General features: G+C 45.1%; 1 protein-coding gene across 1 annotated transcript in view; it reads right to left on the bottom strand.

Moving 5' to 3' along the window:
* The window catches only part of SLC1A3 (solute carrier family 1 member 3), a 116187-nt gene that overhangs the window by 78260 nt on the left and 14777 nt on the right, over positions 1-23150 (bottom strand). The window contains exon 3 of the mRNA XM_063961070.1: positions 22542-22679. Within this exon, the coding sequence (XP_063817140.1) occupies positions 22542-22679 (138 nt within the window). The remainder of the gene's footprint in view (positions 1-22541; positions 22680-23150) is intronic.

Raw genomic sequence — 23150 nt, 5'->3', positions numbered from 1 at the left:
AAGCGAGCCCGCAAGGATACATTTCGTGAGCCCTGTTCGGCCATGGCTCCGTCCCCTGGTGACATGGCTTCTCCCCTCGTGACATCAGAGGTCCCTTACCCAACTTGGATTTAGAACTAACCCCCAACATATGGGCAGTTGGCACAATAGTCCTTATGTCTTCTGCTCGATATCTGATTTCTACAACTTGCTTTTAATGCTCCTTGACCACAACTTCCTTTCCTTCAGCCTCGCCTTACCTCATGTACCCAGGTTCCCATGCACACTGTGACACCTAAATACTGTTGACCTGACTAACTTCACTAATTACTTTCTTCCATGACAACCCTATCCTGCCCTGCCTCTGTCTACAACTAAACATTCATTTCAGCCCTAAACAATGTGTGATACCCCGGTGGCTTGTGGGGTGCAATGAGTACAGATTGGAGTTATCTTAATGCATGGTCCAATTCCGAAAATATTTTACAATGCCTTGGAAGAGAGATAAAGTACCAGCCTACCAGCTCCTAACTGCCATGTTATAGGCTGTGTTTGAATAAAAAAAAAAGTAAATTACAAGCTGATTGGTTGGAACTTTATCTCTCTCCACTTTATAACTCTTCAATGCTAAGTACATCTGCCCTAGGGACAGGAATATGATGCAAAAGAATAACACGGGTTATACCGCAATCTGGTATAAGGCCTAATGTAGTCACAATATAAATAATCACAGTTATATTTTACACTTATAAATTAAATTACAATGAAATCCTACACAAAATAGTAAATTAAGCAATTATGCATGAAATAGTCGCTAAAATATAAAGCGTATTTTGTGCAGAGAGATTTAGATTTGGATGGGTTATATTGTTTCTGTGACGGGTAAACAATGGCTGCTTTATTTTTGCACTGCAATTTAGATTTCAGTTTGAACATTACCCACCAGTGGCAGCTGCAGCGTGGTCCAAAATTTAAATAGGGGAGCCACACCAACTGCCACCAACTGTCATTCCAAACTGCCTCACTGGCAGTTAGTGTGGCTCCCCTATTTGAATTCTGGACTGAGCTGCAGCCCCACCTCTGTGGCTGCCACTGCACCGCACCCAAATCTAAATCTCTCTGCACATCTTACGTCTGCCTCACCTGCAGAGCAACATGGTTCTGCCCATTAGTGTGCTTTTTTGGTTTGCTACCAACTCTGAATAACCCCCAAGTCCTGTATAGTAACAGGCACAGTTACAGCTCTCTCTGAAATAAAGTGTGAGGTGGATTCAGTATTAGCTCCCCTTTGATATAGGGTTCTCACAATATGGCTGCAGTCACAGGTATCAACGTAATACAAGTAATATGTCTCAGCCTGAAATCATGTCTATTCTTTGCTGCTGTTCTCAAGATGTCACCCCTTTCTCTGGAGCTGCTTTTCCATCCACCTCAGCTTTAAACAAGATGGTACCGTCCCTCTTAGCCATCCTCAAGCTCCTCTGGTTTCTAACTGCCGCTCCAGGCACCTGCCACCCCGGAATCAGGGAGCTTCTCTACAGCAGTCACTGCTACTCATCAAACCTCTCTCCAGCTGTCACTTTATTGCACTGCATAGGATTGTGGGGGCTGTAGTCTACTGTAGCAGTGCAGCTCCCAGACAAAGGAATTCCCTTGTGTCTGTGGGGTAGCACAAATGCAGCTCCAGTCGCCACAAATAGGGGGAGATATATCAAACCATCTAAAGAGAACAAGTAGAGAAGTAGCCTATTACAACTAATTAGCTTTTAGCTACACTTTATCTAGTACATTCTAAAAAAATCATAGGAAGAATCTGATTGGTCGCTTTTGGCAACTTCTACACTTGTCCTCTTTAGAAGGTCTGAAACATCTCCCCCTGTTGGTGACGATCCAAACCTCAACCACACACAAAACAGACCCACTGTGTACTCCTGAGCCCCACTGGAAGAAGATTGGTCTTCTGCCGCCTTTCTCCACTATAAATTCATGATTTAGTTTTGCAGAATTCCCTTTTCAATGGCTTAAGTAAACATACTTCACTGCTCTATTATCCCCCGACTCTTTTACCCTAGTAACGCATTGCTACCTTCAGTGCTCTTCTCTAACCGCCAGCACCTTCTATTTCTTCCTCCCATGATCTAGCTACCTACTTCTAAGACAAAACGTACACTATACAACAAGGTTTTTCCTCATACCAAACCATGTACACTGCATCTCACCCTACAACCTACCCCCTACATCCTATTCCCTCCCAACTTTATTGCCCTCGTTCTCTCAGTATATTCCCAGCTCTAGCTCACCTGTCACACTTGTCTCCCTCCACAGGCATATTTCCTCCATTAATCATAGGTTCATCTCACAATTCTAAAGAAACCATCTGTTAACCTAGTTTAGCTGCTCCTTCAACCTACCGCCTTGTTTCTCTCCTTCCCTTTTCTGAGTGACTTGTGTACAGCTGCCTATCTCACATTCTCTGCTCCCACTTCATTCTACACTCTTCATCATTGGGTTCAATCTTCCACATTCCACTGATGTTCCCCTATCAAATAAACTATAAGTGGCCTATTTACAGCAAAGTCTAAGGGGCAGATTTACTAAAGCTTCTAAAACAGACATTTGGTGGTCTTGCCCATAGCAACCAATCAGATTCTGTCTATCATATTCTAGAATGCAATAGAGAAATGATAGCTAAAATATGATTGGTTGCTATGGGCTACACCACCAATTGTCTGTTTTAGATGCTTTAATAAATCTACCACTAAATGTCAGCTCTCCATACTCATCGTCCTGTATCACTTTCTTCTCCTGCACACTCTTTACTCCATTGGCCTTTGTGACTCTCCTGGTTCATTTCCTTCCTATCAAACGGTTTCTTTTGCGTCTCTACCCCTGGCACATTGGCCCTCATTCCGAGCTGATCGCTAGCTGCTGTTGTTCGTTGCGTAGCAATCATTTTAAAAAACTGCAAAATCTACGCATGCGTATGGGCCGCAATGCGCACGCGCGGCATACAGGCACAAAGAGCATCAGTGTTTTGCACTGCTTCTAGCGACGATTCCATTCGCACAGCCGAACGCAAGGAGATTGACAGGACGAGGGCGTTTATGGGTGTCAACTGACCGTTTACTGGGAGTGTTTGGAAAAACGCAGGCGTGGCCAGACGTTTGCACGGCGGGTATCTGACGTCAATTCCGGGACCTTCGTCGCTGCAATCATCGCACAGAATAAGTAACTACAGGGCTGGTCTTGTTTTGCACAAAATGTTTTTGTACCGCTCAGCTGCACAGGCGTTCACACTTTTGCAAAGCGAAAATACACTCCCTCGTGTGCGGCCACTATGCGTTTGCACGGCTGCTAAAAGTAGCTAGCGAGCGATCAACGCGGAATGAGGGCCAATGTCCTCTCCATTCCCACTATATGCATACGTCCTACAAGGCTCTGTTCTTGGCCCTCTGTTTTTCTCACTCCTTTTTCCTTTGAGAACTAGGGGCCCATTTATCAACAAGTTTTAGCTATTTAAAACTTGTTGCATATGATAAATGGTGCTTCAGCCAATCAGCTCCCAACTGTCATGTATTTTTTTTGTGTGGGGGGGGGGGGACAGTTGTTAGCTGATTGGCTGGAGCACCATTGATCATATGCAATGAGTCCCAATCAATGACCCAATACAGAGCTTATGTCCGCCCTCCTCCCAGTCACCACCTCAGACTCATAGCTCTCTCACGCCACCAATAACAGCACAATTTCCGCAGTTTCCAAAGCCCAGTGCCTTGTGGACTCTACTCTTTGCTTGATTCTCCCAGTCTTGCCGACTTACCCAAGATGCTACCAAACCTCTAACTATTACATCATCATCTTCTACCTTGAGTACAGCTACATCCCACTAGCTATCATTCCACTCACAAAGCAGGATATAGTCAAGTTACTAGTTATTTGCTAGTGAAACCATTGTAAGACATATTGAGGCCTATTTAGCTATTTAAAACTCGTTGCATATCATAAATGTTGCTCCAGCCAATCAGCTCCCAACTGTCATTTTTTAAGCACATAACAGTTGGAAGCTGATTGGCTTGGACACCATTTATCATAAGCAATGTGTTTAAATAGCTATAACTCGTTGATAAATGGGCCCCATGCAGGCTTGGACTGGCCCACAGGGGTACAGGGGAAACCTCCGGTGGGTCCCACTGTCCGGGGGCCCACCACCTGCTCTAAGGATCAGGTTCCAGTCTGTGCACTTGAATTATACATTATACACGTTACCTTATACTGGACTATGGTGTATTTTATACAGTGCATTGCTGTTATTAATCTGGTACATTATCATGCATGCAGCAGCTGAATTTACTGTATATATTTATGAAGGGGCCCAGACGTTGCGCTCTCTAATGGTTAGTCAAACCAATGAGGTGGCAGGCCACACCCCCTCTGCAGACTTGCCACACCCCTAACATGGGTCCCTACCACTGCATTCCCCCGGTGGGCCCTACATGCCCCAGTCAGACACTGGCCCGTGTTGTGCATGTAAAGGGCTGCATCTCGTCCCCTGGTATTACTGCATAGGGATGATCTTATCGCAACAGAAAGTAATAAATAATCGGTGTTGGGAGATTATAACTCACTGAAGCAAAACACAATGCACTACTGTATGGGAGAGATTTGAGCTCACCTAAACAAAAGGTATTTCACCATTGTACAGGAGAGATGTAATACCCGGGGACCACAAAAGGCATTGACAGGGTTTGCTGTAACGCAGGTAATTGTATGGGACAATGGACTGCTCTCCAGGAATCTAAAGAAAAGGGTCACGTTCTGTTCCTGGGATTTGTGTGCCTGTGTGATGAAGAAAATGCACAGACAGTATCATTGTGGTCTGTATGTTGTTAGTCTATGTTAGGGCAATATAAGGGGTCTATTTATTAGAGCTAAAGCCATGAGGAAACTTTCCTGCCCATCTAACAAACGTCTAACACTGGAGATACCAGAGATCTAGGGCTGGATGTAATGACGTGTGAGATGGTCGGAGGTGCGGGTTGCTTTTATAAAGCGTCAATCATTTACAAGGCATGGTTTTTCCCTTAGCCTTCGTATGACAAACTAACGCTGCAGACGCAGGACTCATTTATTTTATTTATTTATTACCAGTTATTTATATAGCGCACACATATTCCGCAGCGCTTTACAGAGAAAATTTGCCCATTCACATCAGTCCCTGCCCCAGTGGAGCTTACAATCTATATTCCCTATCATATGTACACACAGACACATTCACGCTAGGGTTATTTTTTGTTGGAAGCCAATTAACCTACCAGTATATTTTGGATTGTGGGAGGAAACCGGAGTACCCGGAGGAAACGCACGCAAGTATGGGGAGAATATATAAACTCCACACAGTTAGGGACATGGTAGGAATGGAACCCATGACCTAGTGCTGTGAGGCAGTAATGCTAACCATTACACCATTCGGGGTGGTCTTCAGTATGCCGAATGTCGGGATCCTGGCGCACAGTATACCAGCGCCGGAATCCCGACACCCGGCATACCGACAGCTATTCTCCCTCGTGGGGGTCCACGACCCCCCTGGAGGGAGAATAAAATAGTGTGGTGCACGTAGTACGCCACCGTGCCCGCAGCGTGGCGAGCGCAGCGAGCCCACAAGGGGCTCCTTTGCGCTCGCCACGTTGTCGGTATGCCGGCGGTCGCGCTCCCGGCGCCGGTATGCTGGTCGCCGGGAGCCCGGCCGCCGGCATACCATACTACACCCCACCATTCGTACTGCCTCAATGTCTTCGCTAGTGACCTGGCCAATTTTCCAAGGACCAAAACGCTTATCTGTTGTAAATAGAGCCCTAAGGGGCAGATTGATCAACACATTTTTTACTAAAATTGTGAAATGTGTCTTCGCACCCTTTTCATATGATTTTAGTTTCACTTAAATGTATTAAATGTAAATAAATGTATTAAAGGCCTGTTGGAGCAGTTTTCATGATTCATCGCGCCCTACGGGCGCTCTTCACACCGTCGCAAGGGGTTATGCCCCCTTAACCCTTGCACGCCCTTGAGGCGTGCAATATTTTTATTATATGAAGTGTTACCCCCAATCACAATTTTCTGAGTGGTTAAATATTGCATGGACAAAGGATGTGCGATGGTTAAGGGGCCGTAGCCCTTTGCGACGTCATGAACAGTGCACGCAGAGCGGGTGGGGTGGTGTAACGCATGTGGAAGGGGTGGGTGTGCCGCGGATGGGGGAGGGGCGTGTGCGGGGTGAAGCAGGTGGGGGAGGGGCGGTTGCGGGGGTGCTGCGGTGAGGGAGGGGCGGGTGCTAGGGGGACCATGGGTTGTGGAGGGGGTCCGCAGCCACCGCGGGTGGGGGAGGGACGGTTGCGGGGGTGCCGCTGGTGAGGGAGGGGGTCTAGAGCCACCACCGGTGAGGGAGGGACGGTTGCAGTGGTGCAGCGAGTGTGGGAGGGGCGGGTGCGGGGGTGCTGTGGATGGGGGAGGGGCGGGTGCGGGGGTGCCACGGATGGGGGAGAGGCGGGTGTGGGGGTGCAGCCGGTAGGGGAGGGGTGGGTAATGCACACCCACCCAGGCTCAGATGAGAGATGTTCCCTGCACGGTTTCTGTCAGTGTCATCTCCCTATTCTGTGTCTCACACAGCAGCCGTGCCGCCGCGTACCTGACACATCTCCCCCTCCCTCCCCGCTAGTGTCTGCTGCCTGGCCGCCCCCTCCCTACTCCTTCTCTAGGCATTGTGAGCAGCAGCAGCACCGGTGGCGGCTGCTCGGGCTCGCTGTGCTGCGGTGTTTCCCCGCTGTCGGATACCCGGGAGCCGCGCTGCAGCTGCCCCCGATCGCTGGCCGCATGCTGCGCCTGTGCATTGTCCTGCAAACAGGCAAACCGCGCGGCGCCGGGGGGGAAGGGGATGTCTGGTAATCCGGGGCTCCCCTTCCTCCAGCCAGGCAGTGTGTCTTCTGTTACTGCTGCAGTTACCTCCTAGGTGATAGGGGAGAAGGGGCAGGCTGCTATCTGCTGCCACTGATAGGAAAGGCCAGGCTATTGTAGGTCTGTGCGGGACACGTAGCGACAGAGCCTCTCCTGCCATTATGTGCAGGTTATCCCGGGGATCCTCTCCCGGGCTCTGTGCTGGGAATGTGCTCTGCTTCCACCCGACTGTAATGCGCTCACATTTGAATATTGATGTGCGGTGTTCTTATCTCCTATATAATAGGCCAGATCTGTCACTCTTGGCCAATCAGCTGTGGGCTGGATGTGATAGACCTGACGCTAACCCAATCAGAACTCCTAGCCACGCCCAGTGTTATCCACACAGTCACTCTGGGCTACTATATAGGAGATGACTCACACTTCAAAATGCCAACACCTCACATACCTGTCACACATGCCACAAAACAGCACAGCCACAGCCTACAGAGAGAGGAGAGGGGCTCATATCTGTACAATCCACTGCGCTGCCTCCTACTTCTCCGCCTGTGATTGGCTGTACTGTGATCACATGACACACAAGCCAGACCATTCACAGGTGTCTACTTTGTAAAACAGAGAATTAGGCAGGGTACATCATGTTAGACAGACATAAGAGTGTCTAACATGTGGGGGGGACGCCCAGCACAGGGCTAATCCACCCCGCATGTCTAGCCCTCCCCCTCCCCCCGCACCGGTATAAAAGAATCGTACGGCGGCGATGCTTTTGTACGTGGCGAGTAGCTCCCAACCTGCGCAGCTCCTGCGCTCTGGCAGGGAACTACCCACCGCATACCGGGTTGCAGCAGCTGCATGTGACAGCCCCCCCAACAGTCCAGACATGCCTCCGTTGTCTGGACCGCTCCCCGCCAATGGCGTTCTAACGCCGTTGGCATGACCCCCTCCCGCCCCGCGACCGCCTCTGACTGTCAATCAGGCAGAGGCAATCGCAGCCCAGAGATGCTGATAGCATCTCACTGGACTCCCGGGGTGCGGACGCGCAGTGCGGCCGCTGCGCGTGCGCACTCCACATAGTAATCCTGACTGTCTGAATTACCCCCTATGTACTAAGTCTTAGAAAGAGATAAAGTGGATGGTTGCCAGCCCACATAAAGTATCTTTATGATGTGCTTACAGGAACAACTTAGCACTTTTGATATTCATACCCTCCAACATGACCCATTCCATTAGGGACAAAGGAGCAGATGGAGATGGCATAAGGAAGTGATAAACCAGTGATAAATGCAAGGTGATGCACGCACCAGCCAATCAGCTCCTAACTGTTAATTTACATATTGGAGCTGATTGGCTGGTGCGTGCATCACCTTGCACTTATCACTGGTTTATCACTTCCTTATGCCTTATCCAGGTTAATACATCTGCCCCAAAATGCTCTGTTTCTAGATTTCCTTGCCAGTGGCAGTTGCAGAGCTGGGGCTGCACCACAGTCCAAAATTCAACTAGGGGAGCCACACCTACTGTCACCCCAAACACATCAAAACATCACTGGCCAGGACTCAATAGCGGTTGGTGTGGCTTCCCTATTTGAATTTTGGACTGTGGTGCAGCCCCGCCTCTGTAACTGCCACTGGCAAATAAGTCCAGGAACAGAGTATTTTGTACCTAATGGAACGGGTCATGCTGGAGAGTATGTAACTACAGGGGGCTCATGTAGAAGTGGGTGCTCGACCTCTGGAACAAAATGCTACATTTTGAGTATGACAATTATTAGTATTGATTTGCGTATAAGTATTGATTTGTGTGTATATTATGAGTATTGATTGAACCCAATATTTCCATTTTGTGTCTTGCTTTTAATTTTTACTTATATGGGAAATGAACGTTTATTAGTTATTAATAACACTGTCCAGCCATGTACTATATTGTGTATGAGCTGTGTACAATAATTTTAGCATTTATTATTACCACTGTGAAGCCGCATCTTCTGGCGTAAACCAGGCGCAGTCATATGCTAGCTATCCTTACTAAGGGGTCTATTTACTAAGCCTTGGATGGAGATAAAGTGGATGGAGATAAAGTACCAGCCAATCCGCTCCTGTCATTTTTCAAAACCAGTCTGTGACATGTCAGGAGCGGATTGGCTGGTACTTTATCTCCGTTAACTTTATCTCCATCTAAGGCTTAATAAATAGACCACAAAGAACACAGGGGATGAGACCAACCCCCGTGAAAAAATAGTGCGCTGTCTGCGCCAATCAAAGAGACAGATATTAATCACTATTAAATTATTCTCAAAATAACATTATTTATTTGTTAAAATAATTCCTTGGATAGCTATCACATGTATATACTTCATCAATACATATTAGATGTAGCAATTTGCATAACACATAATAACGAACAAAATCTAAAAAGGACTAATAAAAATACAATCAGTACTGAGAATTAGCGAGGCTAATACTTGCATCCAATGAAAAACAGCTGTTTAATTAAAATGTCCACTGGGCTATAATCGCCAGTAATTTATAGTGTCCTCTGGACTAGTTTAAACCAGACTGGTCAATCTTCAAACTCCATACGTATTCATGAGTCTCAACTTTATGTGATGGTTTAGATAATGTGTGCACACACTGATATATTGAAATAGGTGATTACCATATGGATTTAATCCGTTGCGTCACCTCCACCTCAGAGTAAATTCCACTGATCCCTTAGATTGCCTCCCTCTGCTGGTGCTTATCCATTAATGCAGATTCTCTGGAGATGGATCATAACACTGGGGACTCCTGCAGCATTCAGACACACTCTGATGATTTTTGAGTGGTCTTGTCGGCCCCGGTGATGACTCTGTGACAGATGTAACTAGCGTACCGTCACTGGTTGGAGGTGATCGTTCCCTGGCTCAGTCACAGCGAAAATGCGTTTCTCCGCCTAAAACAACACCTCGGCGGCTTCCTCAGTTCTGCATTAATGGATAAGCACCAGCAGAGGGAGGCAATCTAAGGGATCAGTGGAATTTACTCTGAGGTGGAGGTGACGCAACGGATTAAATCCATATGGTAATCACCTATTTCAATATATCAGTGTGTGCACATATTATCTAAACCATCACATAAAGTTGAGACTCATGAATACGTATGGAGTTTGAAGATTGACCAGTCTGGTTTAAACTAGTCCAGAGGACACTATAAATTACTGGCGATTATAGCCCAGTGGACATTTTAATTAAACAGCTGTTTTTCATTGGATGCAAGTATTAGCCTCGCTAATTCTCAGTACTGATTGTATTTTTATTAGTCCTTTTTAGCTTTTTTTCATTATTATGTGTTATGCAAATTGCTACATCTAATATGTATTGATGAAGTATATACATGTGATAGCTATCCAAGGAATTATTTGAACAAATAAATAATGTTATTTTGAGAATAATTTAATAGTGATTAATATCTGTCTCTTTGATTGGTGCAGACAGCGCACTATTTTTTTCACGGGGGTTGGTCTCATCCCCTGTGTTCTTTGTGGTTTGTTTTTTTGTAAGGGGTACAATTACCCTTATAAATAGGGGCAGCAGCCTGCACCATCATTTAATCTCCTTCTCCTGTTGGTCACTGGCGCCTGGAAGTGTGTATATTTCTCCCTACACAATTAGTGTGGGGATAATTGTGCACACATACGTAGGTATTATTTAGTAAATAGACCCCTAAGCTGGACACAACTTGCCCATACCTCCAGCTGTGACAGCTAATCAAAAACATTTTTTAGATAAAATTATCTATGAGATTTTGATGCAAATTCCACCAAATCAGCACAAGGCCCAAAATATACAATCCTGACATTTTTCATTTGGAATTAGTAGCAGCCTGACGTACCATCTCCCCCTTAAATCTTTTTAAAATAATCCTTTGCAGTGCAGCAATGATGTTTTTTGTATTTGAGTATTTGCACTTATAACGAATTCGGCCAGACCGTCCATCTTGAATCAATGCGCTTCTCAGTTCATGCAGTAATAAGTTACATGTCATGTCATGATTTTATACAATTTAATACATTTTACTATTCATCAAGTTATTTTAAGGACTTCCCCTTGATAGCTATTTGATACAGCACATTTCGCAAATGTCTTGAGTGGCTTTACAATTGCAACATACTATACATCATATATGTTTTTGCATACTTGGCAAAGTGACTGAGGTGTAAAATGACAAACAGCTGAGGCTGAATCTGATCCAGGGTTCCCAGCTTATACTACAGAGGAATAGATAGCCTGGACGCAGTGACCCTAAGGAGCAGCTGCTGAAATGATTTAGAATGTCTGTATGTGTTTTTAGCATTATAGAAACTCCTAGGTAAATGAGATCAGTTATAAATATGTATTAATGCTGATATTCTAAAGATAAGTGGTCAGGAAAAGGTTAAACTTTCCAGTATAAACAGAACCAGCAGGAGACAGAACTGCACTTTCTAAGCACACATTCTCCCACCTCATGGTGAGGCACCTGTCTCTTCTTCTTGGCTGCTACTCTCTGGTCCAGTGCGCTGATTGAAGGAGCTATTCAGAGGTGGCACAGACATGTGAAAATCTCAAACAGGTGATTTTCGGACCTCTGCACGCGAGCTACAGTATCATAATGTGATCGCATCCCGGAAGGATACTATTGCATCATGATTGATAGGCTTCAGACGTCTGGGGGCAGCGACGTGGCATTGGGAGGAGTGGACTAGGAAATGCAGGTGTGTAATGTCCATTTTTGGGGCCGGACGATGATGTAGTCTGCGTTTCCTGCAATCAGAAACATGGCAGCAGTGCGCCTGCCTACGCAGCCAAGCTGCGTGGACAAGTGACTGTCAAACTCTGTTTGAGCTTTTTGCAATGAGATTGCAATTGAATTGCCATCGCATCGCCCTGTGCTGGGCAGCCCCCAGCGTGTGGTTTTAGGGGTCGCAATTTTTGCTACTTTAGCAAAAACTACGAATAACTCCATGAGCACTCAGATCTCCATACACTGCTACACAGCAAACTTGGTAGAAGAAGCTGCTATACTGGGCATGTGCAGCAATTACGCTATGGCCCTTAAACTGTATGTTGTGGCAGCAGCTCTAGTAATCGTATTATGGGGGTCATTCCGATCACTCGCTGCAGTTTGTCGCAGCGATCGGGTCGGAACTGCGCATGCTCTGTCGTTGCCTAGCGATCGCCTCTGAGGCAGAGGTGGTCGCTGGGTGGGAGGGGGCTGGACGGCGGCATTCAGCCACCGTTTAGGAGGAGCGATCCGGTCAACGCAGGCCAGGCCGGACCGTTGGGGGGACGGGCCGTGGCGGCTGCGTAACGTCACGAGTAGCTCCTGGCCAGCACGCTAAAGCTGTGCTGGTCGGGAGCTACTCTTGAAGTGCAAAGGCATCCCCGCTGTGCGATGCCTTTGCACTTCTGCGGGGGGGGGGGGGGGGGGGGGCGGCACTGACATGCGGAGCGGACTAGTCCTGTGCTGGGCGTCCCTCCGCATGTCAGTGTGGATGATCGTAGCTGTGCTAAATTTAGCACAGCTACGAGCAACTCGGAGTGACCACCTATATACTACTGCTGTCATGGTCATAATTTTGGCCACTTGCTAAGTTCGAGTGGGGCTTCTGGGCAACTGGAACCCCCCCCTCCTGCATTTGCCTATGCAGAAGGGGCAGCCAGAATGTCAGCAAGTATGCTCCACATCAACCTCTAAGTATTTAAATACCCAGAAAGAACACTGGTACTGTCCATCGTGTTTTTCATATACACTGGCAGAAGATGTTTTTGCACTATTAACCACATTGCTGCAGAAATACACCGGGAATACACTGTAACATACAATCTAATATTCGGCTGTTCAGTCATTTCATCAAGCCGTCCTTGGTAAGCTAGTCCCCTCCGCAGCCATTATAAATTCCAATATAACATGTTCTTTCTCTACATCATTTCTGATAGCATCTATGTATGCAGGATACCAGCATTTGTGGGCGGCTGCTTCCATTCCCACTATTGTTGGCCTAGTATGTGTTCAACAATAATGCAACACTATTGTACTGAATACAAATGTCACAACGCCAGCCTAAACATTAGTGAATTAGGGCCTAATTGAGACCTGATCGTAGCAGCAAATTTGTTAGCAGTTGGGCAAAACCAGGGGTGTCATTCCGAGTTGATCGCTAACTGCCGATGTTCGCTGCGTAGCGATAATTTTAAAAAACAGACAAACTGCACATGCTTATGGGCCGCAATGCGCATGCGCGGCGTACGGGTACAAAGAGCATCGTTGTTTTGCACTGCTTATAGCGACAATTCCATTCGCACAGCCGATCGCAAGGAGATTGACAGGAAGTGGGAGTTTATGGGTGTCAACTGACCGTTTTCTGGAAGTGTTTGGAAAAACGCAGGCGTGTCCAGGCGTTTGCAGGGCGGGTATCTGACGTCAATTCCGGGACCTTCATCGCTGCAATCATCGCACAGAATAAGTAACTACAGGGCTGGTCTTGTTTTGCACAAAATGTGTATGTACCTGCTCAGCTGCACAGGCGTTCGCACACTTGCAAAGCGAAAATACACTCCCCCGTGGGTGGTGACTATGCGTTTGCACAGCTACTAAAAGTAGCTAGCGAGTGATCAACTCGGAATGAGGGCCCATGTACACTGCAGGGGGGGCAGATATAACGTGCAGAGAGAGTTAGATTTGGGTAGGGTGTGTTCAAACTGAAATCTAAATTGCAGTGTAAAAATAAAGCAGGCAGTATTTACCCTGCACAGAAACAAAATAACCCACCCAAATCTAACTCTTTCTGCAAATGTTATATCTGCCCCCCCCCCCCCCCCCCCCCCTGCAGTGCACATGGTTTTGCCCAAATGTTAACAAATTTGCTGCTACAATCAGGTCTGAATTACCCCCTTAATTATAATATATTTAAATTAAACTTGTTAACTATAGTTTGCTCAAAAGCTGCATTTTTCTAATTTTGTAATATAGAATCTGCTGTCCTGACAATGAAGTCAGATGCAAGCTGCATTGTTGGTCTCACAATGGGGAAATGTATCAAGTAGTGGAAAGAGTGGAAAAATGGCAAATGTAGATGTTTCCAATAGCTACCAATAAGCTTCTACCTATCATTTTATGGAATGTGCTTGATGAATGGTAGAGATAATCTGGCTGTTATGGGCTTCCTATCCACTCTTTGGAAAGCTTGATACATTTCCTCCACAATTAAGAATAGTGGTGGTTATTCCGAGTTGTTCGCTCGTTGCCGATTTTCGCTATGCTGCGATTTGTTGCTAAATGCGCATGTGCATGGTACGCAGAGCGCATGCGCTTAGTTATTTAACTAAAAACTTAGCAGTTTTGCTGTTGTTCGTGCGGCGCTTTTCAGTCGCACTGTTGATCGGTGAGTGATTGACAGGAAAGGGGCGTTTCTGGGTGGTAACTGAGCGTTTTCTGGATTTTTTTGTCTCTTATTATTATTGTCTTAGGCAGCACCCCCATCCTGTAGATCCTATTACAGATGACATGAAGAATTGGGGAATTTTTGAATAAATAAAACTTGTGCAGAAAACTTTCCCATTCCCTTTTCCTTTTGTATATAAACAGCTCTGTATCTTGCCTTGCACTGGCTAGCGGGTCCTCTGTGGTGCCATCTTCCCAGTGATTTTTGGGAAGATGGCACATACGTACAAGTGGGTAAAGGCTCTGGTACAGAGTAGCTGCATTCATTGTATTATTATTAATAGTTTCTAATACAGCGCCGCAAATTCCATTGCGCTTTACAGCTTGGATAGCCATATTCCCAAAGAGATCACTTGGAAGATGGTGCCATGGAGTAGAAGGAAGCCACTTGCCAGCACAAGGTAAGTAAACTCTAGATGCAGGGCCGGTTTTGCGCATATGCTGGGAACGCAGCTGAGTAGGGTGCAGCATAGAGAAGGGTGCTCTGGCTCAGCTGCGTACCCAGCAACATGTGTAAAATGTCCCTACCTGATATGCCCCTGTGATCTTGTTTGTGACCAGTTTAATGCTGGGGATGCTCCGCCCGCTGCTGCCGCGGTCACACCTCCTATAGCTGCACCCCCAGACATGCCTTCTACGGGGGAAGAGCCGCCTCATTGACTGCCTCATTGAAAGGAAGGTCCGCCTGCTGTAATTTCCGGGGAGCTCACCGCCGCCGTCCATCACTTTTCTGCTTTGTCCTCGCCAGGGTCTACCAGGAGCGCACACTGCCCTTCTCAATGTGTCAGAATGCAGCTCCCCCTCAGTCTCACAGTCACTTCAGCGCTACTATCGTTTCAGGTCCCCCTTTATAACCTGTCATCTGGGTTCCCAGATGTCTTCTGCCAGCAGCTCATGCAGGACCTGTCCAGCCTAGCTGTGCCACTCTGGGTCCTAGTGGCCCCTCCGTTTAGCTGTCACCATTGAGGAGAGTAATAGGGGCAAGTGACCCCTGTCGTTATTCCTCTATAAACATACTGATTCCCCCAGCCCATATGTCCATATCAACCCCCCCCCCCCCCACACACACACACAAGGAGAGGTGTTGGCGCTTCCACACTATGTCCATCAGTGAACCCCACTACAGTACTGTGAATGTAAAATAAACTACCACTCCCAGAAGACAGGACAGCAAGGGCTGCTGGGAGCGGTAGTTTATTCTGAAATTTTTCACAGTACTGTAGTGCCAGGCACGGCAGGCACCAACATCACTGCCTGTTTGGCGAGTCTCTGGGCAGGTGCTGCAAGGGGGGCATATCGGGTAATAAATGGACATAAATGAATGTGTAAGGGGCAACTACAACAATGGTCTATATGTGTATGGGACTCTACTATGATGGGCATAAATTGTATGGGACTCTACTATGATGGGCATAAATTGTATGGGACTCTACTATGGTGGGCATAATGTGTATGGGGCACTACTATGGTGGGCATTATGTGATAGGGACACTACTACAGTAGGCACAATGTGTAAAGGGCACTACAACTGGGCTTTTCCCATGAGGCCATGCCCCCTTAACTTCGGTACGCACAATAGTACTTAGGAGGGCGCTGCGGTATATCTTCACTTACCAAACAATTTGGACTCCGGCCGGCCCTGTCTAGATGCAGGGTGTGCAGGGCGGGGACCCCCTGGAACCACACCTGCACCCATTACAAATACCCCTATGGCAGCGAGCAAGGTGTGATTTATAACTTTAGTCCATGTACAAAGCTAAATAATTGCAGGACTGAAGTAGTGTTAAAACTGTAATAAATGTAGAATTAATTTCCAATTTATTTTCTATTTACAGTTTTTCTCTAAGGACGTACAAGCTGCATTTTAGCAGACGCAATTACTGCACCCAAGTCTATGCCACGTTCAGGGCCGTTTAAACTAAAGAAGTATTTTCCTTGGGTTCACCGAAACAGGGGGCGCCCCGATAGACTTCCTAGCAGTGAGAAAAGGAGAGAAGAGGTCCTAAAAACTTTTCTCAAGTCACCGTTGTTCTTATAAAGACTAATTAACCAATTTCAGAGAAGGTAGAGTGCTCTTTCAAGAGAATTGGACCAAATCTTCTTTACCAATAAACATTCAAAATACAAAAGAAAACAATGTCAGCGCTACCCTGATGACAGCAAACCTAGCTCAAACTTATTCTGACCTATAATTTCTCCTACTAATGTCTGAAAATGCAAATAAAAAGAAATGAATCAAAGAAAACATAACACTTCTTCAGGCTTGTGCTGCTCTCCAGAGAAAACTTGACTCGCTCTACTGTAATTATACAGATGTAAATGTCCCGTCCGTTACTTCAGAGGTGTAGATGGACCATCACTGAGATTTTTGAACTAATGTTTTAAAAACACCTTAGCTACATTATTATTAACCGTTACTTATATAACACCATCATATTCCATTGTGCTTTACAACTGAAACAAGAACAGTAATAAAACAAGCCCAAAAGGTGAGTCAAATTAGGAAACCTGTGGGGGATGTTAACTATGTAATCAATTATTTCTGGTTTGTCCAGTGATGGAATAGTGGGAAAAAGACGAAAATATTGAACTTTTTTTCCAATTATGGCCCTCATTCCGAGTTGTTCGCTCGGTAATTTTCTTCGCATCGCAGCGATTTTCCGCTAATTGCGCATGCGCAATGTTCGCACTGCGACTGCGCCAAGTAAATTTGCTATGCAGTTAGGTATTTTACTCACGGCATTACGAGGTTTTTTCTTCGTTCTGGTGATCGTAATGTGATTGACAGGAAGTGGGTGTTTCTGGGCAGAAACTGGCCGTTTTATGGGTGTGTGTGAAAAAACGCAGCCGTTTCTGGGAAAAACGCGGGAGTGGCTGGAGAAACGGGGGAGTGTCTGGGTGAACGCTGGGTGTTTGTGATGTCAAACCAGGAACGAAACTGACTGAACTGATTGCAGATGCCGAGTAAGTCTGGAGCTACTCAGAAACTGCTAAGAAGTGTCTATTCGCAATTCTGCTAATCTTTCGTTCGCAATTTTACTATGCTAAGATTCACTCCCAGTAGGCGGCGGCTTAGCGTGTGCAAAGCTGCTAATAGCAGCTTGCGAGCGAACAACTCGGAATGACCACCTATGTAAGGTCAGTTCAGGTCAACTTTTCACCTTTAAGGACCATGAATTACTGTACAATCAATAGATGTTTCTATGGCTGGGCAGAGAGGGAGGGAGGTTATGTCCACCCTTTGCTTTTGGGAATGTATCAAGTAATTCACACGGTCTAAATCACTCTGGTTCCAGCACATTTTGAGAAAAAAAAAAGAAAGAAAGAAAAAAGGACAATGAGCATTCCTGAATGAGTCAGTGCCAAAAATGGTTCATCCATTGAGGGCGTTTCCGCTGCACTGCTTCCATCCATGGTTGATGCGTGGCCCTGAATGTTGAGGACATGACATTGCAGATGCTCAAGCTCTTATGTAAGATTTAGGGTTTTCGCCACTTCAGCTCCAGAAAATGTGACAAGAGTTTATTCTGCTCAGGATAGCAAGGGATGGATTGTATTTTTTCACAAATCCTATTTAACAGCTCCGTTTTCATTAAATGCAAGCACGTTATTATTTTGTATTTCTTGCCATTAATTTAACTTTGACAGACAAGGTTGGAGAATCCTGCTTACTGGAGCTTAGAATAGAAAGGAAATGCGGGGGAATGAAACTCAAGGTGCAAACAAAGGTTTTGACTCCTGGACTGAATAATCATCGGTCACCCCCATTTATTCCAAATCCAACCCAAAAAGCAGATAATCTTAACAGCATTGCAGGCCCGGGGAAAAGTAATGCACTAGGACCCCAACACATCCATTCACAGGCGCATTTTTCCACATGCTTCCATAGAGTGAAAGATAGTCAGCACTCTGATTGGTGGATAGCTCTCTCCATCCACCAATCAGAGTACTGACAGCCATTCACTGTCTGGCTGCAGTCTGGGAGTCAGGTAGTGAATGTTGCCTTGCTGCTCTGATTGTGTGACCACCACCTACCACTGCTCCGAGGCCCCTATAAGTGAAGGGACCTGGGCAGCTGCCCAGTGTGCCTGTACATTCAGATGGCCCTGCCGAATAGTTCCCTCCATGACCATATATAGCAAAATTCCTTTATGACAGTTGACTCCTACGTTTACTCCTCACTCCTACTTCATTCATGTCATAAGAGACTGTATGTCCTTATTCAGCTCTAAATAATTTTTTTGCACATGGACATGTACATCATATCTGCTCTATTACTTATTACATTTTTAACAATATACAGAATTATTTAAAAAAAAAAACAGTTTTCCAATTATCAAAACCAAGACAAAAAATATCCCAAAAATGTTGATCACTGTCCACCATTCTGGCATAAAAATAAAGTAAAACAGAAAACAACCAGTTCCCTCCTGTCTCTCTCCATTGAGTAAATGATAAGACGTGAGCTTTACTGAAGGGGTGTGGTATGGAAGGTCGACAGTAACTAGGTCGACAATGTCTAGGTCGACCACTATTGGTCGACAGTAACTAGGTCGACAGGGTGTCTAGGTCAACAGGGTCTTTAGGTCGACATGTTCTAGGTTGACAGGTCAAAAGGTCGACATGAGTTTTTTATGTTTTTTTGGTGTCGTTTTCTTCGTAGAGTGACCGGGAACCCCAATTAGTGCACCGCGTCCTCTCGCATGGCTCGCTTCACTCGCCATGCTTCGGGCAAGGTGCCTTCGCTCCGCTACCGCTTCGCTTGGCACAGATTACCGTTCCAAGCGTAGTCCACGTGGTTCGTTAAGTATGAAAAGGTTCAAAAGAAGAAAAAAATTGGGAAAAACTTTTGACCTGTCGACCTAGAACATGTCGACCTAAAGACCCTGTCGACCTAGGCACCCTGTCAACCTAGTTACTGTCGACCAATAGTGGTCGACCTAGACATTGTCGACCTAGTTACTGTTGACTTAGAGAACGGCACCCTTACTGAAGATGATTCAAAGAATAAAAAGGTGGTCTAGATTAGTTTTAGCCTCCACTTTAATGCTAGTCTATATTAAAAATGTAAAAAAACAACAACTATAGAACTAAGCATTTCAAAATGAATGTGTACCCATTATTTACGCCAAGTGGAAGTGGCAAGTTTGTGGGTTGGATCAACATGGATCAACATGTAACCTTTCAGTTCATTAGGAACCAGTGATTACAATGAGGCACAAGGTGGCACAAAGTTTCCCATAGCTCAGTAATGTCATTAAGGCCCAAATGTATTAAGCCTTAAAAAATGATAAAGCGGAGAGTGATAAATAGTGATAAATCAGCTCCCAACTGTCATTTTTCAAACACATCCTGTAACATGGCAGTTAGGAAGCGGATTGGCTGGAACTTTATCTCTCTCCACTTTATCACTGTTTAAGGCTTAATACATTTGGACCATAATTCAAAATAATTGGTAGCATGTCTATGGGTTTAGATCACAAACTAGCTTCTTCCAAAGGACCTCTTTTATGAAGTACACCAGATGCGCATCTTGGCTTGGCACTAAATGGTTAAATGTAAATGGTTATTAACAGCAGTATGTACCCAATAAGTGGTGGGATGTATTGCATTGCGGATGCAATGTAAAATACATCTCACCCATTCTGAACAGAGGGGTGGGGGTGGGGCGGGGGACAAGTTCAGGAAGAGGCAGACTAGACCAGTAGCATACTAGGTGTCTACTCTATCTCATCATGAGGCTCTCAGCACACAGCTCATGGAGGAGGGGAATCTGTAGATGCCTGATCCACTGTCAGTGTGTCTGTCTGACCTGTCAGTGAGTCCGGGTCCTTGTCATGTCTGTGTACTGCTGTCCTGTCAGTAGCCCCAACACAAATAGGTTGCTTTCATGATGTAGAGTGGCAGTCCACCGTCAAACACTGACATGTGTATTATTATTATTAACAGCTTCTTATATAGGGGTGGTAGTCATGTGACCGCCGGTCGGCTGACCGACAGTCACATGACCTCCTCCGTGAGCCCGACGGCTCACTATCCCGATGGTCGGCATGCCGACCAACAGGGACTATTTCCACTCGTGGGTGTCCACGACACCCATAGAGTGGGAATAGAACCCGTGGCGACCGCAGGTCGCCACCGAGCCCGCAGCGTGGCGAGCGCAGCGAGCCCGCAAGGGGCTTGCTGCACTCGCCCCTCCCGCCGGGATCCCGGCGTCGGTATGCTGCCGGGATCCCGGCGTCGGTAATGTGACCGGCGGTCAGGAGACCGCCGGTCACCCGTACTACACCCTTATATAGTGCAGCAAATTCTGCTGCGCTTTACAATTAAAAACAACAGTGATAAAACAAAACTGGGTAATAACAGTCATAGAGGTAGGAAGGCCCTGCTCACAAACTTACAATCTGTAATATTATCTGTCACAGTATATTTGAAATTTACAGTACTTGTTCCAAGGGCTAAAACACACTAGGTAACAGTGATTACGTAGAACAATCGCACTTTAGTTGCAGACCAGATGGTGGATGCAGCAAGAACTCCTGTCTCTATAATAAATGTATGTTGCTGTATATTTACTACAGTCCAGGATGTACCTGAAACATACACACTATGGTGGATGCAGCTAACTTCACTACAAGTAAAATGTTATTTTATAGTATTAAAAAAAATTTTTTTTACCCTTATAAATATACTATTCATCTCATTCAATTGTATGTTTATGAAACATTTTAAATACTAAAAGGGTCTGTTTTAGGATTATTGTAGCAGATTTTTTTTTACTTTGTACTAATTCAAGCATTCAGAACCCACCAGTAGAAATCCTGTAGGAACATGAGCTAATCTGATCTTGGTGGTGATTGGTCCCTTGGCTTTCTGTTTAGAAAGCAAACTGTAACAATCTCTCTTGATCCCCATATGCAAGGTGTAGGGTTTATGTATTTTCTATCTCTCTGCTCTGATGAACTTAAAGTACAGAAATCACAATGAATACACATATCTCCCGAGAGTTCTCCTCTCCGGGAGAACCCTAGAACAGAGGTCCATGTTGATGCGATTTGTGTTAAGATAGCGCTGTCCACTGCTGCACAATGCCACATCATGCAGCAGGGGGTTAATGGTGAGGTTTTCTGCAAATCGTGTTACCAAGCTCCCGTACAATCTGCTTTACTCTACCAGGAGAACTGGGTGAAATCTGGGAATCCACCAAACATTTTGAGGGCATCTGGTTGATAGAGCTACATTAAAAAGGTCTACAGTCATGTACTTGGTTGACGACATATGGGCAACGTACATTAGGTTGACATGGTCAAAAGGTAGACATATAAAAGGTAGATCAATTGGTTCAAAAAGTCATCATGACAATGGTCGACACACATAGGATCAACACATTTTTTCCCCCAAAAAAGTTTTTCATACTTTTGATCCTGTCGATCTTTTGTACTATCTACCTTTTTTTGCGGTTGACCTTTTGACTCTGTCGACCTTTTGACCCTGTTGACCTTTTTCATGTCGACCATCTCTGGTCTACCTATTGACTGCAGACCTTGTCCATGTAGATCTAATGAACCATACCCCATTCCGAGAGAATAGGCAAGTATGTATTTTATTATCCATTGTATGACTTGGGTTCTATTGAGTCTAAAGTACACAAACCCTTGGAAGTGAGATCTACATAGGTCATTAGGAATTATCTTTGCTGTGCATCCCATCATTTGTTACTTCATACTTCAAGAAACGATCCTGAAAACAGCTAAACCAAGATTAAAGATGGTTTCCAACACTCCAACAAGGAACTGCATTGTGAGAACATGTGGGATGTGTTCATGTAATTATCTCATTGAATAAATGGGTCCTTTTGAGCATAAGTAACTCATAAATGAAAAGAGGCACAATTTTTTTTTTATATTTGTATTAAATATACAATAAGATACAGCTCATAGCGATGTAAATATCATTTAAAACATTTAATATATGAAAACTACGCTGGGACCAGCCAATGTTAATGTTCCTGAAGTTGGAGTTCCACTTCGAGCTGTGTGGTCTGGATTTAATGATCTCTCAATGCTCACCAATGATTCAAGGCTCACCAATGTTTTATATTTAATAATATATTATGTATCAATGTGGAGATAAAAAGAGGGATATGGTTCTCCTTACCTGTAACCAAGCTGGATACAATGAGGGGAAGGACCAGCATCTGCAGCATTCTCATCAGCAGTTCTCCTGGGAAGGAGAAGTACTTGATCTCCCGGTAGGTCATTTTATATGATCGGACTGAAAATCCCAGGACGATGCCTGTAGGGAACCATAAGAACAGTTGTATTGGGACAATTAATTCATTTAATATCTGAGCAACAACAGCTGTACCACATTTTGTTGTTTAATTAACTGTTAGTTTTTCGCCAATGCAATCAATGTCTGTTTGATCTGTTTTGTATTGTATGTTGTATTGTTTGTTTATCTTTTCCTTTTGTTTTCCATGTATGGCACTATGGACACTTTGTTGTGCCTTTTAAATAAACTAAAATAATGATACATTAGTTTTAATATACATTTAAATGATTGTATCTTAAAAAACGAATTCACAACCAAAAAATGTCCAAAATCAAAGTCTGTTTACTGAGGTCCTGACTTCACTGTAATCATAATTAACAAATATGAAAATTTGTCCAAATACTCTTAATTTACATTCAAAACTAACAAACTGTGTTTTTTATTTACTTTATTTATTAGTATATAGTATTAATTTTTTACTTGTTAAGATAA

The sequence above is a fragment of the Pseudophryne corroboree genome, chromosome 1, assembly GCF_028390025.1.
Source record: "Pseudophryne corroboree isolate aPseCor3 chromosome 1, aPseCor3.hap2, whole genome shotgun sequence".
In the NCBI taxonomy this organism is placed as follows: Eukaryota; Metazoa; Chordata; class Amphibia; order Anura; family Myobatrachidae; genus Pseudophryne; species Pseudophryne corroboree.
The sequence above is the reverse complement of the archived record's forward strand: the minus strand, read 5'-3'. Positions and strand labels throughout refer to the sequence as shown.